The following is a 21131-nucleotide window of genomic DNA, read 5'->3' on the forward strand; positions in this document are numbered from 1 at the left end:
AAATAAACAGTAAGCTTTAAAGTGAAAATTGCCTGAATACAAAGTGTGGTGGTGATCGAGACTCTCAAGTAGTACTTGATAATGAAAGTAGGATAAAAGCAACTTGGGTAGTGCGATAAAAGAACACTAAATAAACTAAAAATAAAAGATCTATTGTACCATAAGCAAACCCATGATGATGCATAAGCTAGGAAATGAAGAACTTAAAAGTGCAGGTGTGATAAAGATTACTAATGTGAGACGAGTTGAAATGAAGATGGTTTGTGCGCATGGTAAGGATGAGTAAAATGGATGGAGAGAAAGGGGGTTGGATGAACACTGTAAGATGATTAGGTAGGAAGGAGTGAAGAGGACTTGGATGGAACCTGTAAGAGGTATGTTAAAATCAAGTTTAATTATGGAATCTTCAATTCTAAATATGTAAAGCATTAAGCAACAAAGTACAGTACTTAAGAGGAGCATGATATTGTTAAACTACAATAAAGTTTTGTAAATACTTACCTGGCAGATATATACTTAGCTATAGTCTCCGACGTTCCGACAGAATTTCAAATCTCGCGGCACACGCGACAGGTAGGTCAGGTGGTCTACCTTACCCGCCGCTGGGTGGCGGGAGTATGAACCAATCTATCTCTCCAGCCAGATTTTTTCTCTTTCACACCTGTCTCCTGAGGGGAGGCTGGGTGGGCCATTAGACGTATATATCTGCCAGGTAAGTATGTAAAACTTTATTGTAGTTTACAATATCATTTTTGTACATGAACTTCCCTGCCAGATATATACTTAGCTGATTGGCACCCTTGGTGGAGGAAGGGTAAGAGACAGCTAAAGTAATAAAGAGAGATAAGAAACAACTGATGTTGTAGGATATAAATAACCTGGTTCTTACCTGTTCAGGCAGAAGACTTCATTGATATTATCTCTGAGTCTGCGTTGCCTGGAGAGCTACAGCTAGGACGTGACCTGATGCTGAAAGACTCTCGGATCTACACTGGGATATGTGATCCCTTTGTGTGGTAGAATCCAAGTCGGATCCTGTTAAAGGGAGTTCGTCCCTATCTTAACAGGTCCTAACCACTACTACTGCAGGAGCCACACTCATCAGACCACCTAACCAAACTACTAAAGATTAGTATTACGACCTAAAGATGCCTTCATGCATCCTCTTTAAGGCAACCAACAACAACAAATACAAGGGAAAAATTTATACTACTAAACAGGATGAGTTCCAGCTCCCTGCCCCAGCACTGAATCCGCAGATACGTACGGGCCCAAGGCGAAGCATTTTTCGTAAGTGATTCTCACATCACGTAAGTAGTGGTTCGCGAACACTGACTGACATCTCCAGAATGTTGTCTCCATCAGATTTCGCACGGACATATTCTTGTTGAAAGCAAGAGAAGTTGCTATGGCTCTTACTTCGTGTGCTTTCACTTTAAGAAGCCTAAGATGTTCTTCTCTGCAGGATCCTGTGCTTCTTTGATGAGGCTTCTCAAGAAGAAGGACAATGCGTTCTTCGACAATGGACGAGTAGGCTCTTTTACTGAACACCACAGTACCTCTCGGTTGGCTTTCAGTTGCTCTTTTCTTCTAAGGTAGTATTTCACCATTCTCACTGGGCAAAGAGTTCTCTCGGGTTCTTCTCCTACCAAAGAAGATAACCACGAATCTCGAAGTTCTTGGGCCATGGACTTGATGGGTTCTCATTCTTTGCAAGAAAACCAGGAAGGAAAGAGCAAATGAGAGAGTCCTCCTTAACCCACATTACCATCAATCGCCTGAAGCTCACTCACTCTTCTGGCGGAAGCTAGAGCCATCAAAAACAGAGTCTTCCTGGTAAGGTCTCTGAATGAGGCTGAATTAGGGGGTTCAAACCTAGAGAGGACCCAAGGAATTGAAGGACTACATCCAATTCCAGCTAGGTGTCTTAGGATACTGCATTTTCGTTGTATTAAACGACCTAATAAGGTCCTGTAGGTCCTTATCTTCCGATAAGTTGAGGCCCCTGTGCCTGAAGACATTCGCCAACATACTACGATGCCTTTAATCGTCGAAACGACTAAGCCACATTCTTGTCTTAAGTTATAAAAAGAAGTCTGCGATTTGATTCACAGAGGTACTGGAAGAGGAAAGTTATTCCTCTTGCACCATCTTCTGAGACATCCCACTTCGATTGGTACACTCGTAATGTGGAAGACCTTCTCGCTCTAGCGATTCCCTTAGCAGCTGCTGACGAAAAGCCTTTCGCTCTGACCAGTTTTCTGGACAGTCTGAAGCCAGTCCAGAACTGAGAGCGGGGAGGTTTTGTGGTACCTGTCGAAGTGGGGCTGTCTGAGTAGATCGCTCCTTAGAGGAAGCGATCTTGGAAAATCCACTAGCCATTCCAGCACCTCTGTGAACCAATCTTGTGCTGGCCAAAAGGGAGCTATCAAAGTCATCCTCGCGAATCTGAACTCTGCGAACTTTTTTAAAGTCAACCCCAGAATCTTGAAGGGGGGGGGAAACGCGTATACATCGAGTCCTTTCCAATCGAGTAGGATGGCGTCTATCCCTATTGCTCCTGGATCCGAGATGGGAGAGCAATACAGATCCAGTCTTTTGTTCTTTGCAGTTGCAAACAGGTCTAAGAGAGGCCTGCCCCACAACTTCCAAAGGCTCTGGCAAACATCTTGGTGCAGAGTCCACTCTGTGGAAGGACCTGATCTTTCCTGCTGAGAGATCTGCCCTTACATTCCTTTCTCCCTGTACGAATCTGGTGAGAAGTTTTATCCCCCTTTCTTCTGTCCACAGAAGAAGATTCTCTTGCTGTTTCGTACAGAGAGAAGGAATGCGTCCCCCCTGTTTCCTGATGTATGCCAGAGCCGTGGTTGTTGTGAGTTTATTTGCACAACTGCTCCTGTCACATCTGACTCGAACTCCTTTCAGAGCAAGCCACCAGGCTATTAGTTCTTTCCTGTTGATGTGCCAGGAAGACTGTTCCCCCCATCCAGGTTCCTGACACCTCCTTGGTTCCCGAGTCGCCCCCCAACCTGTTTCCGACGCATCGGAGAACAACACAGCTGGGTTTCTGGGATTGAAGAGGCAGTCCCTGCGAGAACTTGTCGCGATCCGCCCACCATGCTAACTCCTTCTTGATTTGAAGAGTGAATTGACAGGGGAGAAACTTCAAATCCTGAGAAGGACGACTCCAATTCCGATGAAGAAAGAATTGGAGCGGTCTCAGGTGCAACCTTCCTAGGGAAACAAATTGCTCCAGTGAGGAGAGCGTCCCCAGCAGACTCATCCACTCCCTCACTGTGCATACTTCTTTCCCTAAGAAGGTTGTTACTTTTTCGAGTCCCCGGGCTATCCTCTCCTGTGACGGAAAAAGCCCGAAAACTAGAGAGTTCATCTGGATCCCCAGATAAACGCACTCTTGAGCGGGAATCAGACTTGACTTCTGCAGATTGACCAGAAGTCCTAAGGAATAAGTCAAATCCAGGGTTTTCTTCAAGTCCTTCAGACAACGATCTCTGGAATTGGCCCTTATAAGCCAATCGTCGAGATAGAGCGAAATCCTCACCCCTTCCAGGTGAAGCCATTGTGCCACATTCCTCATGATGGCCGTAAAGACTTGGGGGGCCGTGGAGAGGCCAAAACACAGGGCCCTGAATTGGAAGATTCTTCCCCCCATCATGAATCTTAGAAACTTCCTCGAGGAAGGATGGATTGGTACGTGGAAGTAAGCGTCCTGTAAGTCCAGGACACCATCCAGTCCCCTGGACGGAGTGCTGCTAACACCGAGGCAGTGGTCTCCATCGTGAACTTCTTCTTTCGACGAAGAGTTCAGGGGCGCTTACATCCAACACCGGTCTCCATCCTCCTGAGGATTTTGGAACTAGGAACAGGCGGTTGTAAAAGCCTGCCGAAAGATGATCTGCCACTAGTTCGATCGCCTCCTTTTCCAGCATCTGGTCTACCGCTAGTCGGAGGGCTTGATTCATGATGGGGTCCCTGTATCTGGCCGTCAACTCCCTCGGGGTATTCGTCAAGGGAGGCCTCGAAAAGAACGGGATTAGATAGTTCCCTTCCTCAAAATAGACAGGGTCCAGGCATCTGCGTCTTCCGGGCCCAGACTTCTGCAAACTGTAAAAGCCTGGCGCCTACAGTTGTCTGAAGGACTTGAGTCTTACTTGGGAGGTTTGATTGACTTCGTAAAAGTCCTCCCTCTCTTCTGTTTGGTTTCCGACCTCTGAACGAAGAGGATCTAGAGGTAGATGCCCCTCGAAAGGGTTCCTGAGAGGTCGGCTTAGCTTTCTTGTCTTAGTCTGGAAGGTAGGGCGCGGCTTCCTTGCAGACTGTGCTAGAAGGTCCTGCGTAGCTTTGGCAGAGAGAGCCGTTCGAAATGTCTTGAACCAGGTGTTTTAGGAAACAGCTGTGTAGAGAGCGGGGCAAAAAGCAAAGACGATCTCTGAGCATGTGAGACCGATTTTGTTAAAAATGAGCAAAATACTGATCTTTTCTTCAAGACCCCTGCTCCAAACAGTGAAGCTATTTCGCTGGCCCCCATCTCTCACCGATTTATCCATACAGGATAAGACACAATTCAAATCCTCTGGAGAAAACGTGTCCGGTCCTTGAGTTTCTTGGCTAGGACTCCGAGGGACCAATCGAGAAAGTTGAAAACTTCCAAGACTCTAAAATGCCTTTTAGAATGTGATCCATTTCATTCATTGCCCCACGTAGTTCTGGCCGAATTCAAGCTGATCTTCTAGTGGCGTCTACTAGTGCCGAAAAATCTGCGTCAGCTGAAGACGGAAGGCCCAGTCCCAAGGGTTCTCCTGTCTCATACCAAAATCCTGTCCTTCCTGAAAGCTTCGACGAGGGAAGGCAAACATTGTTGCCCCTTTTCTTCCTCTTTAGTACGCATCCATGAACCGAAACTCTTGAGCGCTTTCTTCATAGAAAGAGTCGGCTTCATTCTCACACACGAAGATCCTTTCGTTGCTTTCGCTGTGGAGAACAACGAGTGTGGAGAAGGAGGAGCAGTAGGGCTCAAAGACTCTCCGAACTCCTGAAGGAGAAGTTTCTGTGAGCTTCTTGTACGAAGAAACTGTTGCCGATGTATTAGTTTCTTCCTCAGAGGCTTCCTGGTCTTCTTGAGGAGGAGAACGGGGATGAGGATCCTTATGAGAATCCTTAGATGATTTCCTAGCTGGGGTACAGTGCGATGAAGGAGACAAACGTTCTTGATGAGGAGAAGATCCAAAGTAGAAAGGCGTACAGGAGAACGACGAGTTTGTAAAAGAAGGCGCTTATCCGAAAATTCTTGTCTAAACTCGCATTCTCTAGAAAGACCACGTCTATCCCTAGGGAAACTACGAGAGGGAGAGCGCCTGCTAAGATCCTGGCGCCGATCGCGAGGAGAGCGGCTACTAGGCGCCGAGCGCCTATCTGTTACAGGGCGCTTAGAGAATCCTGGCGCCTACCAAGCGGCGAAACGTTGTCAAAAATAGGGCGCCTTTCAGGAGCAGGGCGATCGAGAGGCTCTTGATGCCTACGAAGCGGAGAGCGGCTGCTACGCTCCGAGCGCTTAAACGGAACAGGGCGTTCGTCGGCGAGATCTTGGTCCTTACCGAGGGGAGAACGTCTGTAAGGCTCCGAGCGCCTAACAGAAGCAGGGCGCTTGAGGCGTTCTTGACTTCTAGCAAGAGGAGACCGATGAGAGTAGGGAGTCTCGAGAACGAAGAGCGCCTACTAGGAGAACGAAGCAAACGAGGATCAAGGTGTCTTTCTCCAGGAGAACAGCTACTAAAAGAATGACGCTTACCAGGAGCAGGGCTCCTACTAGACTCTTGATGTCTTACAGGGGAGGAGCGAACTCCATGCGATGAGCGCCTACCAGTCACGTTATTTCCGACGACCCGACTACAGTAGTCGGAAGGAGAAGTGCGCCTACTTTCAGAAGGGCATTCCTAGGTTCTCTGAGAAGACGAGGAGAAGAAAGAAGAGACGGCGACGACGAACCAAGTCTTCATGACCTGAGCGACTCTCTCTTCTTGCACGAACTCTAGAAAGAAGGAGAAACAGAAGGGGCTGAGCGTCTACCCGAGGCAGGAATCCGATTTGAGGAAATATCTTCATAGTCCAAGGAGCGCCTATCCGTCGAATGGCGTCTCGACACCTCCGAGCGGGAGTGGTGTTCCTCTCGTGAAATGTTACGATGAGTAGAAGAATCCTCAAAAGAAGGAGAACGCCGATTGCAAGGAGAGCGCTCTTCCGACGCAACGCGCCTCGATCTCTTGATCGGGAGAGACAAATCCTTCCTTCTACGCGATCGTCGATGCCAAGGAGTCCGCCAAGGCTGTGATCTGAGCTTGTAGGCCCGCTAGTACTCGAGAAGGAGAGTCCCCAGGATCTTCTTCCGAAGCAAGCTCAGCGCGAGGCGCGGGAGCGGAAGGGGGCGATCACCGGATCTCCTAGGCTTCTTTGCTTGCAAGGAAGCTACATCAGAAAAGTCTTCTGGGCTGGACGCTAACGTACTGAAGGGAGCCTCCGCAGCCCTCTTCAACGGGCGTGACGCCTCCTTAGAGCTCCACCCACGCTTCGGCGAAGGAGAAGAGGATGACGAAAACACTGGCGAAGAATATTCTTCTTCTTACGATCCAAGGCAGCCTGGGAGCGAACTTCAGGATCTGCCGAGGGGACGCCTGACCGGTGGGGGCTCTCCCTAGCCCTCCTGCGGCTTTCGACTTTCCTCCTCCACTGGAACTGGGAGTCTGGAAGAGGTCTAGGCCTGGAGGCACTAAGGAGCCGTCAGACGCACCCTCCACATCACTGGGTACACTGCACTTATCATCACTGACACTCTTACCTTGCTCAGTACGAAGATTCTTGTCTTCCTTAGAACAACAAGGAAGCTTTTGAGGCCGCCGCCTCCGAAGACGAATCTACGGCTTCGGTGCGGGGAGCAGGAGCTGAGACCTGGGAGGAAGGTTCTAAAACTACATTAATGTTAGTTTCATTCTTCACTCATTCTCGACTGCTCGAGCTCCTTGAAGAAGCTTTACGTACCCTATCCCTTTCAAGTTTCCTAATATAAGAAGAAAGAGCCTTATATTCATCTTCGTTCAAAACCTCACACTCTTGACACGGGTTACTAAACGAACATTCATTCCCCCTACATTTAACACAGAAAGTGTGAGGGTCCACCGCAGCTTTCGGTAACCTCACCTTACATCCATCGGTCACACATACTCTAAACAAAACCGGAGTTTTGGAAACAGAATCAAAATCAGACATTCTACAGGAAAATCCAGCGCAAAGTCAATAACGGTCCACAATAAGCGTATGCCAAGCCAACATAGAGCGAATACGTCACCAAAATGTTCAAATCAATCTCCAGGCAAGCGAGAAATGAAGAATATATCGGAAGAAACGACAACAGTTGTTATGCTTCAGCGACAGAAAAAAATCTGGCTGGAGAGATAGATTGGTTCATACTCCCGCACCCAGCGGCGGGTAAGGTAGACCACCTGACCTACCTGTCGCGTGTGCCGCGAGATTTGAAATTCTGTCGGAACGTCGGAGACTATAGCTAAGTATATATCTGGCAGGGAAGTTCATGTACAAAAATGCAAAATAATGTTGGTCTTTCCTTAATAATGGAGAGAATACAGTATGTATTTTGAATTGGGAACTAGTACAGTGAAATAAGTAGTAACTTGCTTCTTTCACAGTAAAGTTCTATGGAACAATTCCAAGGTCATTCATGTGAGAGTTAAGAGTACTATATGACTACTATATAATGACAATCATAATAATAACAGGAGAGTACTTAGATTCATCAATTTTATATTAACAACCACAACAATAATAATGGAGAATGCTCAGATATATTTAAAGCAAATTAGTGGATTTACCTTGCACATTGGAATACTGTCAGGGATACCTTTCTGAACATCCTTTACCCACTGAATTGGAATTCGCAAAGGAAAAAAGTCTGTGACCACGCCACCTATGTTGTGACTCTTGACAAACTCAGGAAGAACAGATTTTGGTTCTCCCAAGAGGACATGAAATTCTAAACACAATTCCTGGCATTCTTTTTCTACCTCTTCCAGACCTGAAAAGAAATGCAAAAACATGCAAAATTATCCCAAAGTCTAAAGGGAAAAATATCAATACAAGACAGGTATTTCACAATTAACCAGTCATATGGGCCCTCAGCCAGTCTGAATGTCAACAGACGTTTGTATTCATACATCTCATAGACAGGAGCAGAGTAGCTAAGAGTGACTATACATGAATGTATGCATATGACTCAATAGTAGATAGCGAAGAGTGACAATTCATGAACGTATGCCTATGATCCACCAGAAAATAGTAACTACCCTCATTGTTTCATGCATTTTAGGACTAAGCATTAAGTTACAAAGCTTTCAAACTTTGGCAGTTTCAAAAATTTTAACTAATTTTTATTTGTTCCTTCTGCTTTTTCATTCTTGTCTTTTCATCTTAGCTTAATATCATCCCTTTTCCTTCTAATTTTCAAGTAGTTTGTGCATAATTGTGTGAATTTGTTTACATTTGTAGTTATTTCTATATCTTATATGAAGTCATTTTAGTATGTCAGTGTTTTTTGGTTCATTAACTACAGTATGAATTGGGTATTAATCACAGCTAAAGAGGCTATTTCTTATGTGGACTATGCAAATTTGATTTTCAGGGTTGACCATCCTTGGGTCATCACCTGTTATTCTTGATGGAGAGTATTACCAGGAAAGCCCCAGTTTTGTTTACTCTGTCACTGGTTATGCTGCCACCTGTCAACTTGGAGACTAAGGAGAAGTTCCTGTAGGAGTTCTTTTTCATCACTAACTGACAAGAGTAGGTTTCTGGCACACCTTCCTTTTAGCTAAGGGGGAAAAGGGAAATACAGTGGTACCTCAGGATATGAAATTAATCCGTTCTGAGGCGGCTTTCGTAACCTGAGTTTTTCGTATCTTGAACCGCATTTTACATGTAAATTGCCTAATTCATTCCAAGCCCTACAAAAACACCCCAGTAAATTTTATAATAAAGCTAAATTGACCAATAAACAATGAAACACAACAATTTGGACCATTCAATACCTAACTTAATACTACTACTAATACAGTGGTACTCGAGATACGAAATTATCCTTCCGAGGCGGCCTTCGTATAATGAGTTTTTTCGTATCTTGGAACACATTTTACATGTAAAAATGGCTAATCCGTTCCAAGCCCTCCAAAAAACACCCCATTACCATATCATAATAAAGCTAATTGACCTAGAAAACAATGAAATACTACAACAATTTGGACCATTCAATACCTAAATTAAGAATAAAAATAAAAACCTGTAAATAAAGTGTATATTAGTGTACAAGACAAAAATATTATTACTGTAACGTAAAATGTGGAAGCTTACCTTTCGAGTGAGGCTATCTCCGATAGTGGCGGCAGAGGAGGAGGAGGAGGACAAACGGCAGATAACGTACGTACGTACGTACACTTCTTAACTTTATTTACGAAAACACAAAAAATTTAAGGAAAACCATAAAACTAAAATTTACAAAACACCTTAACAAACTGTAACTTAACTTACAAAAATCTAGAAATTACGTAAAAAAAATTTTTTATTTTTTTTATTTTTAACTTTTTTTTTTACTTTTACGTAAGCTTTTTTTTTTTTTTTTTTTGTTTTTTTTTTTTTTTTTTTTTTTTTTTTTTTTTTTTTTTACAGAATTTCAACTTCATCACCGCTTTCAACGTTCTGTTTTTCATCACTTGGTTCTTCCTTTTTTTTTTTGCTTTCAACTTTCTGTTTTTTTATCACTTTGTTCTTCCTTTTTGCTTACTCCTGCTAATGCTGAAGGCCTCTTTAAAAAAATACGATCCAAGGAAGATTGCTTCTGCCTACTTTTCACAATGTTCCTGAAACGACTCAAGCAAACGTCATCGAACTGCGCAAGCATACGACCTGTGTGAGCCTTTTCGGGGGGTGTTTTTTTTCGATAAACAATTGCACTTTATGAAAAGCGCCTAGAATATCCTTAATTTCTGCTGTTGTCATAGGCTCCCTCCTCCTCTTCCTCGCCGCTGCTAGAGAACTCCTCTTGAACGACGTTAAGTTGCATGGTCCTCCAACTCCTTCAGGTCATCCGTCGTAAGCTCCTCTTGGTGCTCCTCGAGAAGGTCGTTGATGTCGTCCTCGTCGACGACCCAGCCCCATGGACTTGCCGAGTGCAACGATCTCGTCAAGATCTGGTTCCAAAACAGTTTCAGGATCATCAACTGTTTCTGACTCTGCAGTAGTACCAGCTTCGCCCACGTCGAATCCCTCAAAGTCTCTGGCGGATATGGTATCAGGCCAGAGTTTCCTCCACGAGGAATTCAAGGTTCGCCTCGAAACCTCCTGCCAAGCTAGGTCAATGAGTCGGATGCAAATGACGATGTCGAAATGCTCCTTCCAAAATTGACGCAAGGTGAGGTTTGTGGTATAGGTGATGTCGAAACAATCTCTTGAAAAGATGTTTCGTGTACAGCTTCTTAAAGTTCGCTATCACTTGCTGGTCCATGGGCTGGAGGAGAGGGGTGGTGTTGGGCGGAAGAAAAAGAATCTTAACGAAAAGGAATACTCCGCTAGGATATCTTCCTCGAGGCCAGGAGGGTGGGGAGGGGCATTGTCCAACACCAGCAGACATTTCAGGGGGAGGCGCTTCTCTTGCAAAAAACTCTCCACAGTCGGGCCGAAACACAGATTTACCCACTCCGTGAACAAAAGCCTCGTTACCCAGGCTTTTGCATTAGCCCTCCACATCACTGGAAGCTTCTCCTTCAACACTTTGTGGGCCTTGAAGGCTCGAGGAGTCTCGGAGTGATACACCAGTATGGGGCTTCACCTTGCAATCCCACTGGCGTTCGAACAAAGTGCGAGCGTAAGCCTGTCTTTCATAGGCTTATGCCCGGTAGCTTCTCTTCTTCCGTGATGTATGTCCAAACGATGGCATTTTTTTCCAAAAAAGGCCAGTCTCATCACAGTTGAAGACTTGCTGAGAACTGTAGCCTTCCTTGGTCATCATCTTGTCGAAACGTCTTTTTAAAGGCTTCGGCCGCTTTCGTGTCCGAGCTGGCAGCCTCCCCATGCCGCACCACCGAATGGATGCCAGTCCGTTTACGAAATTTCTCGAACCAGCCATGCGAAGCCTTGAACTCTGGGGTTGGCGTTGAAGTCCCTTCCCCTCCGTCATCTTCTGCCTGCGCAATCAAATTGCCGAAAATAGCACTGGCCTTGTGAGCGATTGCTGTCTCCGTTACTGTATTGCCAGCGATTTCTTTGTCTTTTATCCAGATGAGGAGCAGCCGTTCCATCTCGTCGTGCACATGGCTCCTCTTGCTGGACAAAATAGTGATGCCCTTCGACGGTGTAGTTGCTTTGATGGCATCCTTCTGTTTAAGGATGGTGCCTATTGTCGACGGATTACGGCCGTATTCCTTTGCGATCACACTCAATCGCATACCAGCTTCGTACTTCTTTATGATCTCCATCTTTGTCTCCAAGAGAGCATGCGCTTCTTTCCGTGAATTTCACTTTCTTGGGACCCATGACTACGTTTTACTTTACGTAAAGTTACGCAATATACAGTCTTCGCACAACACGATAATATGTACTGCAACGAAATCACTAACGAATTTACGACTACTACGAAATCGTTGGAGCGAACGAATGCCGATTGCGTACGGTAAAGTTTCGGGTGCGGAGTGGCCGAGCTAAGGGACGCCAGCGCGTACGTATAGAAGATGCATGATGGGAGGGATGCTGTCCAATCAGAGAGAAGGATCTCATGGCTTGGCTAGCATCAGGAACCAATGGGAGAGCAGGAGGATGGTGGCGAGTCTACTAGCACTAAGATGGCAGCGTGCGGTGCGAGTTTCAAAATTGTTATTGGGCGAATCTCGGACTTTTAGAAACCTTTCGTATCTAGAAAACTTTTCGTATGTAGAGCAGTAAAATGTTCGCATTTACTTTCGTACTTGGATTTTTCGTAAGTTTGAGCCTTTCGTATCTCGAGGTACTACTGTATGTACTACATAGTGCCTGTAAATAAAGTGTATTAGTGTACATGGTATACAAGAAATACTGTACGTATATACGTACATATGAAGTAAAATGTGGAACCTTACCTTTCGGGTGAGGCGATCTCCGAAAGTGGCGACATAGGAGGAGGACAAATGGCAGAAAACTTGTACGTACACTTAACTTTACAAAACACATTAAAAAATGTCAGGAAACATTAAGGTTAAGCTTTACAAAACACATTAACAAATGGCACAAAACCTTCAAACTTAACTACAAAAAACTTGAAATTAAATTTCTTTTTTTTTTTCTTTTCTTTATTTTTTATTTATTTATTTTTTTTTTTTACAAAATTTCATTTCTTCGCCACTTTTAACTTTCTGTTTTTTCGTAGTATCACTTGGATCTTCCTGTTTGCTTACTCATACTAAAGGCCTCTTTAAAAAATAACTATCCAAGGAAGATTGCTTCTGCCTGCTTTTGACAATATTCCTGAAACGACTCTGGCAAACGTCATCGAACTGCGCAAGCATATGACCTGTGTAAGCCTTTTCGGGGTGTCTCTTTTCTACAAATGATTGCACCTTATGAAAAGCAGCTAGAGCATCCTTAATTTCTGTCGTTGTCATAGGGTTGTCCTCCTCATCGCCGCTGCTAGAGAACTCTTCTTGAACGACGTTACGTTGCATGGCCTCCAACTCCTTCAGGTCATCCGTCGTAAGCTCCTCTTGGTGCTCCTCGAGAAGGTCACTGATGTTGTCCTCGTTGATGACCAGCCCCATGGACTGGCCAAGTGCAACGATCTCGTCAAGATCTGGTTGCAAGACAGTTTCAGGATCGTCAACTGTTTCTGAATCTGCACCAGCTTCGCCCACGTCGAATCCCTCGAAGTCTCGGGCGGATATGGCATCAGGGCAGAGTTTCCTCCACGAAGAATTCAAGGTTCACCTCGAAACCTCCTGCCAAGCTTGATCGATGAGTCGGATGCATATGACGATGTCGAAATGCTCCTTCCAAAATTCATGCAAGATGAGGTTTGTGGTATCGGTGATGTCGAAACATCTCTTGAAAAGATGTTTCATATACAGCTTCTTGAAGTTTGATATCACTTGCTGGTCCATGGGCTGGAGGAGAGGGGTGGTGTTAGGCGGAAGATAAAGAACCTTGATGAAAGAATACTCCGCTAGGATATCTTCCTCGAGGCCAGGAGGGTGAGCAGGGGTATTGTCCAACAACAGCAAACATTTTAGAGGGAGGCGCTTCTCTTCCAAGAATTTCTTCAATGTCGGGCCGAAACACAGACTTACCCACTCCGTGAACAAAAGTCTTGTTACCCAGGCTTTCGCATTAACCCTCCACATCACTGGAAGCTTTTCCTTTAGCACTTTGTGGGCCTTGAAAGCTCGAGGAGTCTACGAATGATAGACAAGTAGGGGCTTCACCTTGCAATCCCCACTGGCGTTCGAACAAAGTGCGAGCGTAAGCCTGTCTTTCATAGACTTATGCCCAGGTAGCTTCTTCTCTTCCTGCGTGATGTATGTCCAACGAGGCATTGTTTTCCAAAAAAGGCCAGTCTCATCACAGTTGAAGACTTGCTGAGAACTGTAGCCTTCGTTGATCGTCATCTCGACGAATGTCTTAATAAATGCTTCGGCCGCTTTCGTGTCCGAGCTGGCCGCCTCCCCATGCCGCACCACCGAATGGATGCCAGTCCGTTTACGGAATTTTTCAAGCCACCCATGAGAAGCCTTGAAGTCTGGGGTTGGCATCGATGTCCTTCTCCTCCATCGTCTTTGGCCTGGGCAATCAAATCGCCGAAAATAGCACTGGCCTTGTGGGAGATTGCCGTCTCAGTTATCATATCGCCAGCGATTTCTTTGTCTTTTATCCAGACAAGAAGCAACCTCTCCATCTCATCGTGCATGTGGCTCCTCTTGTTGGACAAAATAATCACGCCCTTGGAAGGTGTAGCTGCTTTGATGGCTTCCTTCTGCTTAAGAATGGTGCCTTGGCTAGATGCTCTTCTGCAGCCTCTTTGGCGGAAGGCACCTCTAGCTCTGCTACCCCTGCCAAACCTGTTGAATGGCTGAAAGGATTGGCTTTCAAACACCGGGTTGAAAGCCGGGGAGACAGCGTAGGAGGTCGAAGCCTGTGCGTGCTGAGGTTGCGCCAGCAGCACAAACTGTTGTTGTGGCTGCGCCTTGGAGGTGGACAGTTGCGGTACGTACTTGTGATACCGGAACCGCCTGCATCACTGTCTGTTGCTGGGGAGCCTGAAAAGGCTGGAATTTCCTAGGCTTCTTGTTTTTCTTACTTGATGCGGCCGATTCCGACTTCCACTTGCTGGTCAATCCCCAGCGAACCTTCAGACTCTGATTGAGTCTGGTTGCCTCGCAGTGAACTAAGTTCACTACCGACTCTGGAAAGAGATCAGCACCCCAGATGGAAGAAGCTAAGACCTTATTAGGCTCATGTCGGATGGTGGCCTCTGCCAGGACATGTTTCCGACAAATCCATCTAGCTATGACAAAATCATATAAGTCACATTGCATTGTATACAATTGTGACTGCTATAATTTTGAATAGCGGCTCTTCTCCGTAGATCAGAGCCGATACCTCCGTCATAACTAGAGTATTGAGGGACTAGGGCAATCTCATCCTGGCGTCGAATTCAGCTTGGATGAGGCTGTCCGGAAGCCTGGGTAGTCTCTCGCTAAACCGAGAGATGGCACAGTCTGGTTTAAGTTTCCCGACCGAAAAGGTGGCCGGGAGATCTAACCATAGATTGTCTGTTCCGGGGAGCAGGAGGGATGTGGTTCCGTCTCCAGGAGCTGCGGCATTGGCTCATCTTTCATTGCGGCCTGTAAGGTGAGCTCTGCTACCTTCGATGTGAACGGGATGGGGGTCTCCGCGTCCACGGTGAAAATCGTGAAGGTGCTTTTAAAGGCTTGGACCCTGGTGTTGTTGCATTGCCACTCCTTCAGGCTCCTAAGCCATTCACGTTGAGCTTGATCCCGGGAGAGGATGACCGTCTCCTTCAGGATCTTGTTTTTCTCCTCATCGCCGCTTCCGTAAGGCGGACATAGCCGATGAAGGGGGTTATAGATTTGCCGGATGGAACTCGAAGTCCTCAAGTCTTCGAGTTCTGCAGCCCTCCAACGTCAGCATCCCGTCTACGAAGGGAGTGTGGGAAGAAATCCTCCAGGGATTGCTTGCCGTGAAGGTAGGGAGAGTACGTGAGTCCGGCATGGTTTGAGCTACCATGCCGGGCTGTGCAAGACCTGTCGCAGGATTTTCTCGGAGACCTGCAATGAGGTTCTCCTGAGTGACTAGTCTCTCCGAGATGGCACGGATTGACTGGCCTGACTCCTCCAAAGAAGATGAGATCTGGGTGAACATCTCTTGGAACTTATTCTGTACTAAGTTCCCGACCAGACTACCCATCTGCTGCATAATATTGGCTGAGATATTTGCAGTGAAGGTGTCCGGGTCGAAAGGTGAAGGTTCCACCTTTTCTTTGGGAGTCCTAGGACGGGTTCCTGTAGAGGTTGAAGGCTCAGGGTCGGAGAAGAGCTGAGCCTTGTCCCTAGAAGACTTGGACTTGGAAACCTTCAAGTACGAAGTCATTTTAGCCTTGTCCACTCCGGGATGGTGAGCCGAAGGTTTATGGGCGATGCTAGAACCTGACTTCTTGGACAGTGTCTTTTGAAGCGATTTGAAGTCACGCTTACCTTTGACTTTAGGGATCGCCAGGGCGGACTTCGGTCTGACCGACTGCCCATCCCCGGTGAATCCCTGGAAAGAAGTAGAAGAAGTAGGGGAAGAAGCTCTAGATGGGCTCAAGGGGAGACCTTGAGCCCCTACTAAACCTGCCTCACTTACATCCCTACCTGTGGCATCTACTGTCATGGGCTCGAGGTTGATGTCGAGCGCTGCTACTTCCTGCAGGACCTCTTGATTCGCTGGTTCCTCCGAGGCTAGTGCGACCTGCTCTTGAATGATGGCAATCAGAGGAGCCGCCCCCTCCGGGTCCACATAGGAGGCGCTCTTTCTGCCGGGGAAGATGAGGGTGGCCATCTCCTTGGAGAGAATGTAGGGTTGGCCCTTGGTGACATTCCGTCCAAAGCCACCAACCCAGGCCTTCAAGGTGGTTAAGGCGGCGTCCCGTATCGCTTGGGCACCCTGAAAGAGAGGGTTATTTAAAGTTAATCTTAAGGCTACTTAAGATTAACTTAAAATATATGCTGATTGATATATCACGAATCATATTGGTCATTGAAGTGAATATGTCAAGGTTTAGCATCCGGAGCCTTACTTACCCCAGAGGAGACCTGATCCACGAACTCATAGCAGATCGTGCAGCTCTCGTGGTGCCAAACCGAATCATTGTACCGGATCGCACAGGTAGCGTGGGTCCGGCAAACCTCGTGACCACAGGGGTCTTGGAGCACGGCATTGCAGCCCGACTCCATACAGTGGGTGACCTGTAAGTGAAATGATACATGAGTATCAAAACTAACATCCTGGACTAAGTCCGTGAGTTAACAGATGATAATAATAAGGATTAGTCTCTACCTGCTCTTCTGCCGTGTAATGTGGTGAGTGTCCGATAGGGTCAGTAAAACTTTAATCAGTGTGTCTCCGGCGTTGCCGAAGGACAAAAGATCCACTGAAACGTGGGAGTAGTATCTAGCCCAACATGCCGGAGCGAGGAGTACTGGGACGGCGGGTGAGGAGCAGGAGGGGACCAATAATGAGTGGCGGGGTGGACAACCCCGCCGTAAAAACTTAAAATTAGAATAAGTAGGTGGTGAAACCCGGATGGGGAGCGGGGTCTCCGCCAATTTAAACTAAAATAATGGATGTTAAGAATAAACGTAAACATGCATGAGATATTGAAATGCTGCCGGAGCTCGCCCATAGTCACCGGTCCTGGGACCTGGCAATGCCGGAGCCCTGATCCGCCGGAGCGGGGAGGGTGATGACTCGGGGTAGGGGAGCGCGGCCTGAGAGCCGAGGAGAGCCGAGCGTAACCGAGCCTGGTGGCCAACCGAGACTCAGCCAGGCAGGGGTCCCCTTGGTACTCTATGGGGAGAGTGGTATGGAGCCGAGCCGGCGTCGAGTGTCCTCCAGCTAACTCCCGTATCCCCCGCGTGGTGGGGGGGGAGGAAGGGAGGGAGTTTGGATCGGTTGCCAGGGACAACGTGAACGAGCGTATCTCCCCCCTGGAGGGGGGAAGTAAGCATGGGGGACCGACGCTGGGTGGCTCATAGCGGTCGCCTGGAACCTTCTCGGCCATGGGATGAGCCACACGGTGAGAAAGACCATGTATCGGAGGTGGCCTAGGCCAGCCCGAACTGTCTCGAAAAGCATGAATATCAATAACATCCTAGCAAAACACTGGGGAGAAGGAAGAGATATGATGGAGAAGAGAAAGAAGAGTCCTGGAGAAGCTGGATCGGACCAACCGAGAAGGGAGGGCGACCTTAGCGATTCATAGCAGCTGGCATATGCTGATACGTAGAAATGTAGGGCGGTGACCAGGGTAGCTCAGGACCAAAAGAAAGGACCTAACTCCTTTAGGGAGCCTATCAGAGACCGACACTAAAAGAACATGAATGCATGAACTCTGAGCTGAAGGAAACGACGTAGGCTACGAGCTTAGAGTGAACTCTTAAACAACCCCTGTGTGAAAAATTACATAAAATACATAAATGACATGTCAATAATGCATCATCAGTAGAATAATAATAATGTACTGCTAAATAATTCGAGCACAAACGGTATAGAAGACCGAGTGTAGCACGAAACAATGGAACACGTGGGAGCGAGCCGTGCAAGGTGGCTCGGGAACAAAGCCGTCTGGGACGCCGTCTATAATAACCTAAATAAAATGGTTAAACGGGCCCCTGGCAGTCTTTAAATGATATAAAACATTATTAGCAGTACTTAACTTGGATGCAGAAGAATCTTGACGTTGCATGATGAAGGATAATAAATTCCAGAGCGAACACAACACAGAGCAAGAAAAAATACGTGCGGTCTGGATCGTGCTAACGAAAAGGAATGACGTCAGAGGCGCTAGCTGTAACGGTAGCGGGGAGTGGGCCTTAGGTCGGCTCCTCTCTAGTAGAGGGATTTTGAAGGAGGATGAATCTAAATGGCAAAGGACCTCTGGTAGTGGTTTCACTTGCCCCAGAAACCATACCGACACCTTTAAATAAGGTGAGCGAGCCAGAATATTCTGGCATTTCCATATTAGCTTTTTTTCTCTGGTATGTTTGCAATAATTTACCTTAGAAATGTATCCCAGAAAAATCTTTGTATTTGCTTTCGCAACTCGAATTTTTCGTAAGCTGGGACTTTCGTATGTTGAGGTACCACTGTAGTGAGATTCAGCCACAAAGTATCTTGCCTTTGCTTATGCACTTAGACCTCCTTGACCAAAATTTATCCATGCAAATTTAGCAAGAGAACTGCACCAGACAACCTTGGTAGTATCTGAGCTTGCAGAAATCTGGCATGCATCAGCTATCAGATAAACATGAACTGACTGTCAATGGTTTCACACTTACCTTTTAAAAGAAACTGGAACTGTCTATATGTGGTATCCAAGAACTTGGGGACAAGACAGTACACCACATGAAGTGCTAGTTTATTTTTCATAGCCAATCGCTGAGCAAAGAGCAATGCCCAGTTATCTGTTGGTTATAAAATAACACATTAAGGTACAACTAATGAATGAATTTAAATTGGAGCATGAAATACAAATATCTTTGAAAATTTCTCTACTTTGCAACATAACAAAAACATCTGGGATAATTTTTGTACACAACTGATACAAACCCTTGCTTTGCACATGCCTTCACAACTGGTTTTAGTTCCACTCAGTCAAAGTCCCGAAATTTATATAGAGTACATTGATACATGACATTACAGTATAAACCATAATAAAGAGGTGCCATCTCTCATTTGCCAGTTGTCAAAATTTTGTTTGTAATTACACATGAAAGCAATGGTTCATAGCACAAATATAGTACAGCCATAGTAAATAAATGCATTTATTTCCAAAACAACAAAATGTTTTTAATATAATGAACAGTAGTTTCATTGCCATACCATGATTCATGTCTGTAACAATACAGATCATACTAGATGAACGTAGAATCTGATATCCAATATTTTACTGGCCTGTCCATTGTTCATTCTGCAAGGATCATCATTTCTAAATATTTGAAAGATTAAAACACATTAATCCATACTCCATCCAATGTTTTATTTCCTGGCCTTTTTGCATACCCAATCCTCATTACTGTATATGTACTTCTGTTTTCCTACATTAAGGTGTCCCTTCTCTCTAGATGTATAATGCACTCTATTAAGAATTCTCTGTAAATTTTGGAGTGCTTTGCTTTTTACAACAGCATCATCTGCATATCTTAAGTTTGTTGACATTCAATCTAAATCTTTTCTTCCATCTCCAGCCACTTTTTTTGTTATAAAACCATTGTGAAAGGCAAACACCAATATAAAAATTGTTTTTGGTCTCTTAACAGCTACATTTTTATCTACTACACAAAGAAATGACACTGGGAAATTGCATGAGTCTGGTTAAGAATGAAAAAATGCAAAAGATTACAGAATTCAATTCAAGAGAATTCATTCAAGTTTTCTTATATGTGATCTTTTAGTTAAAGAAAAATTTTAATTGCAAACATAAAAGTATCCTAGCATTACAGAAGAGTAAAATGACCTCAAGACAAAATTGCAGAGGAGGAGGTTACTATATTTTAATTAGTGATAATACAACAAAATTCCAGAAAAGTATATTACAGCAAGGACAAAACTTTTACTGTACACACCTTGCACCCTCTGATCACGACACATCCAGTACACAATCCCTTGGCTATCATCAGGTACATCTGAAGCTTCACTGATCATTTCAACACGTTTCTTGTTGAATTTGAAATCCAAGATGTTATCTCCTACCTAAAACAGATGTAGCGCAAAAAATATTAAGGCTTATCAAGGAGCAAAATGACAACCTCTAATCATTAATTGGTTTCCTCGTCTCAAAAAAAACTTTTGAATATGGTAAGACAACAGCTACTTATAGGCTATTGTGAAATTTAAAAGCACTTAAATTTTGAAAACCATTTTGAATTCTAAACACACATGCTTACATTCTTTCTTTCCTCTTCAACACGTGACACGATGTCTAAGTCAGCTCCATCAACCTTTTGCTTCTTTGAAGATGGTTCATCTCCTGTTGGCGCCATTTTATATATGCGTACGGTGTAATTTCTTCTTTTGTTGTACAACCAACAAGATCCAATGTTGATTTTAATCTGTGAACAGAGGCTATAATTCAGAAAGAATACAATATACAATGAAATAGAATAACCTTGCAAACTCCAAAAGGCCCACTCAGAACTACCCAACTACAGCACTGTCAGAGTTAGTTTTCAATTTTGTTTTTGTGAATTCTTAAATTGGGCCATAAATAAATAATTACCAAAAGTTATTTAGTGAATTATTGGTAATTCTAATACCTGTTTGGGAAATAACATTCTCTACCGATTTTGTCCAGTCGGTAATTCTAGGCAACAACTCTGCATGGACTGCAAGGAACATTCCCACAAACACAACAGCCACTAGGGATTGGAGCGTCAGATGTATTTCGCTGTATTAAGTCCTGGGGGTTAATTACAGTCAACCCCCAAAAACTAACATCAAATTGTTAATAGGTAACCAAAATACTATAGGAAACTGTAATTTCCAAAGAAATACCTGTTGAGCCACTATCACTTAGATTAACCAAAATACCTGACACGGAGTTATTACCTAGATCTACCGTCCATTTGTTAGGGATAAGCCTAGGCCTATGTATGGCCTAAGTTCTGCCATTCTTCTATCACAGATGTGATCCAGTAATGTAAATAAATAAACTCTATCGGCCCCTTCATGGTGAAAAGGGTAGGGCATGGACGGTGACTGGTGCTACCACATCAAATATTCCAACTCACGTTTCATGGTACATGAAGGCAGCA

At 45.1% G+C, this 21131-nt stretch overlaps 1 protein-coding gene across 7 annotated transcripts in view; it reads right to left on the reverse strand.

Annotated features, from left to right (window-relative positions):
* The window catches only part of LOC135217687 (deoxyribodipyrimidine photo-lyase-like), a 55654-nt gene that overhangs the window by 9352 nt on the left and 25171 nt on the right, over positions 1–21131 (reverse strand). For 5 of the 7 annotated variants that reach the window (XM_064253661.1, XM_064253655.1, XM_064253657.1 and 2 more), the window contains exons 2-5: positions 20265–20429; positions 19944–20070; positions 18657–18782; positions 7902–8104 (exon numbers count right to left, since the gene is read on the reverse strand). In XM_064253661.1, the coding sequence (XP_064109731.1) occupies positions 7902–8104; positions 18657–18782; positions 19944–20070; positions 20265–20360 (552 nt within the window). In that variant the 5' untranslated portion in view covers positions 20361–20429. Of the gene's footprint in view, positions 1–7901; positions 8105–18656; positions 18783–19200; positions 19307–19943; positions 20071–20264; positions 20430–21131 lie in introns of those variants that run through there. The other 2 variants (XM_064253659.1, XM_064253660.1) reach the window with 2 other exon arrangements.

Source organism: Macrobrachium nipponense, chromosome 7 (genome assembly GCF_015104395.2).
Source record: "Macrobrachium nipponense isolate FS-2020 chromosome 7, ASM1510439v2, whole genome shotgun sequence".
Taxonomy (NCBI): Eukaryota; Metazoa; Arthropoda; class Malacostraca; order Decapoda; family Palaemonidae; genus Macrobrachium; species Macrobrachium nipponense.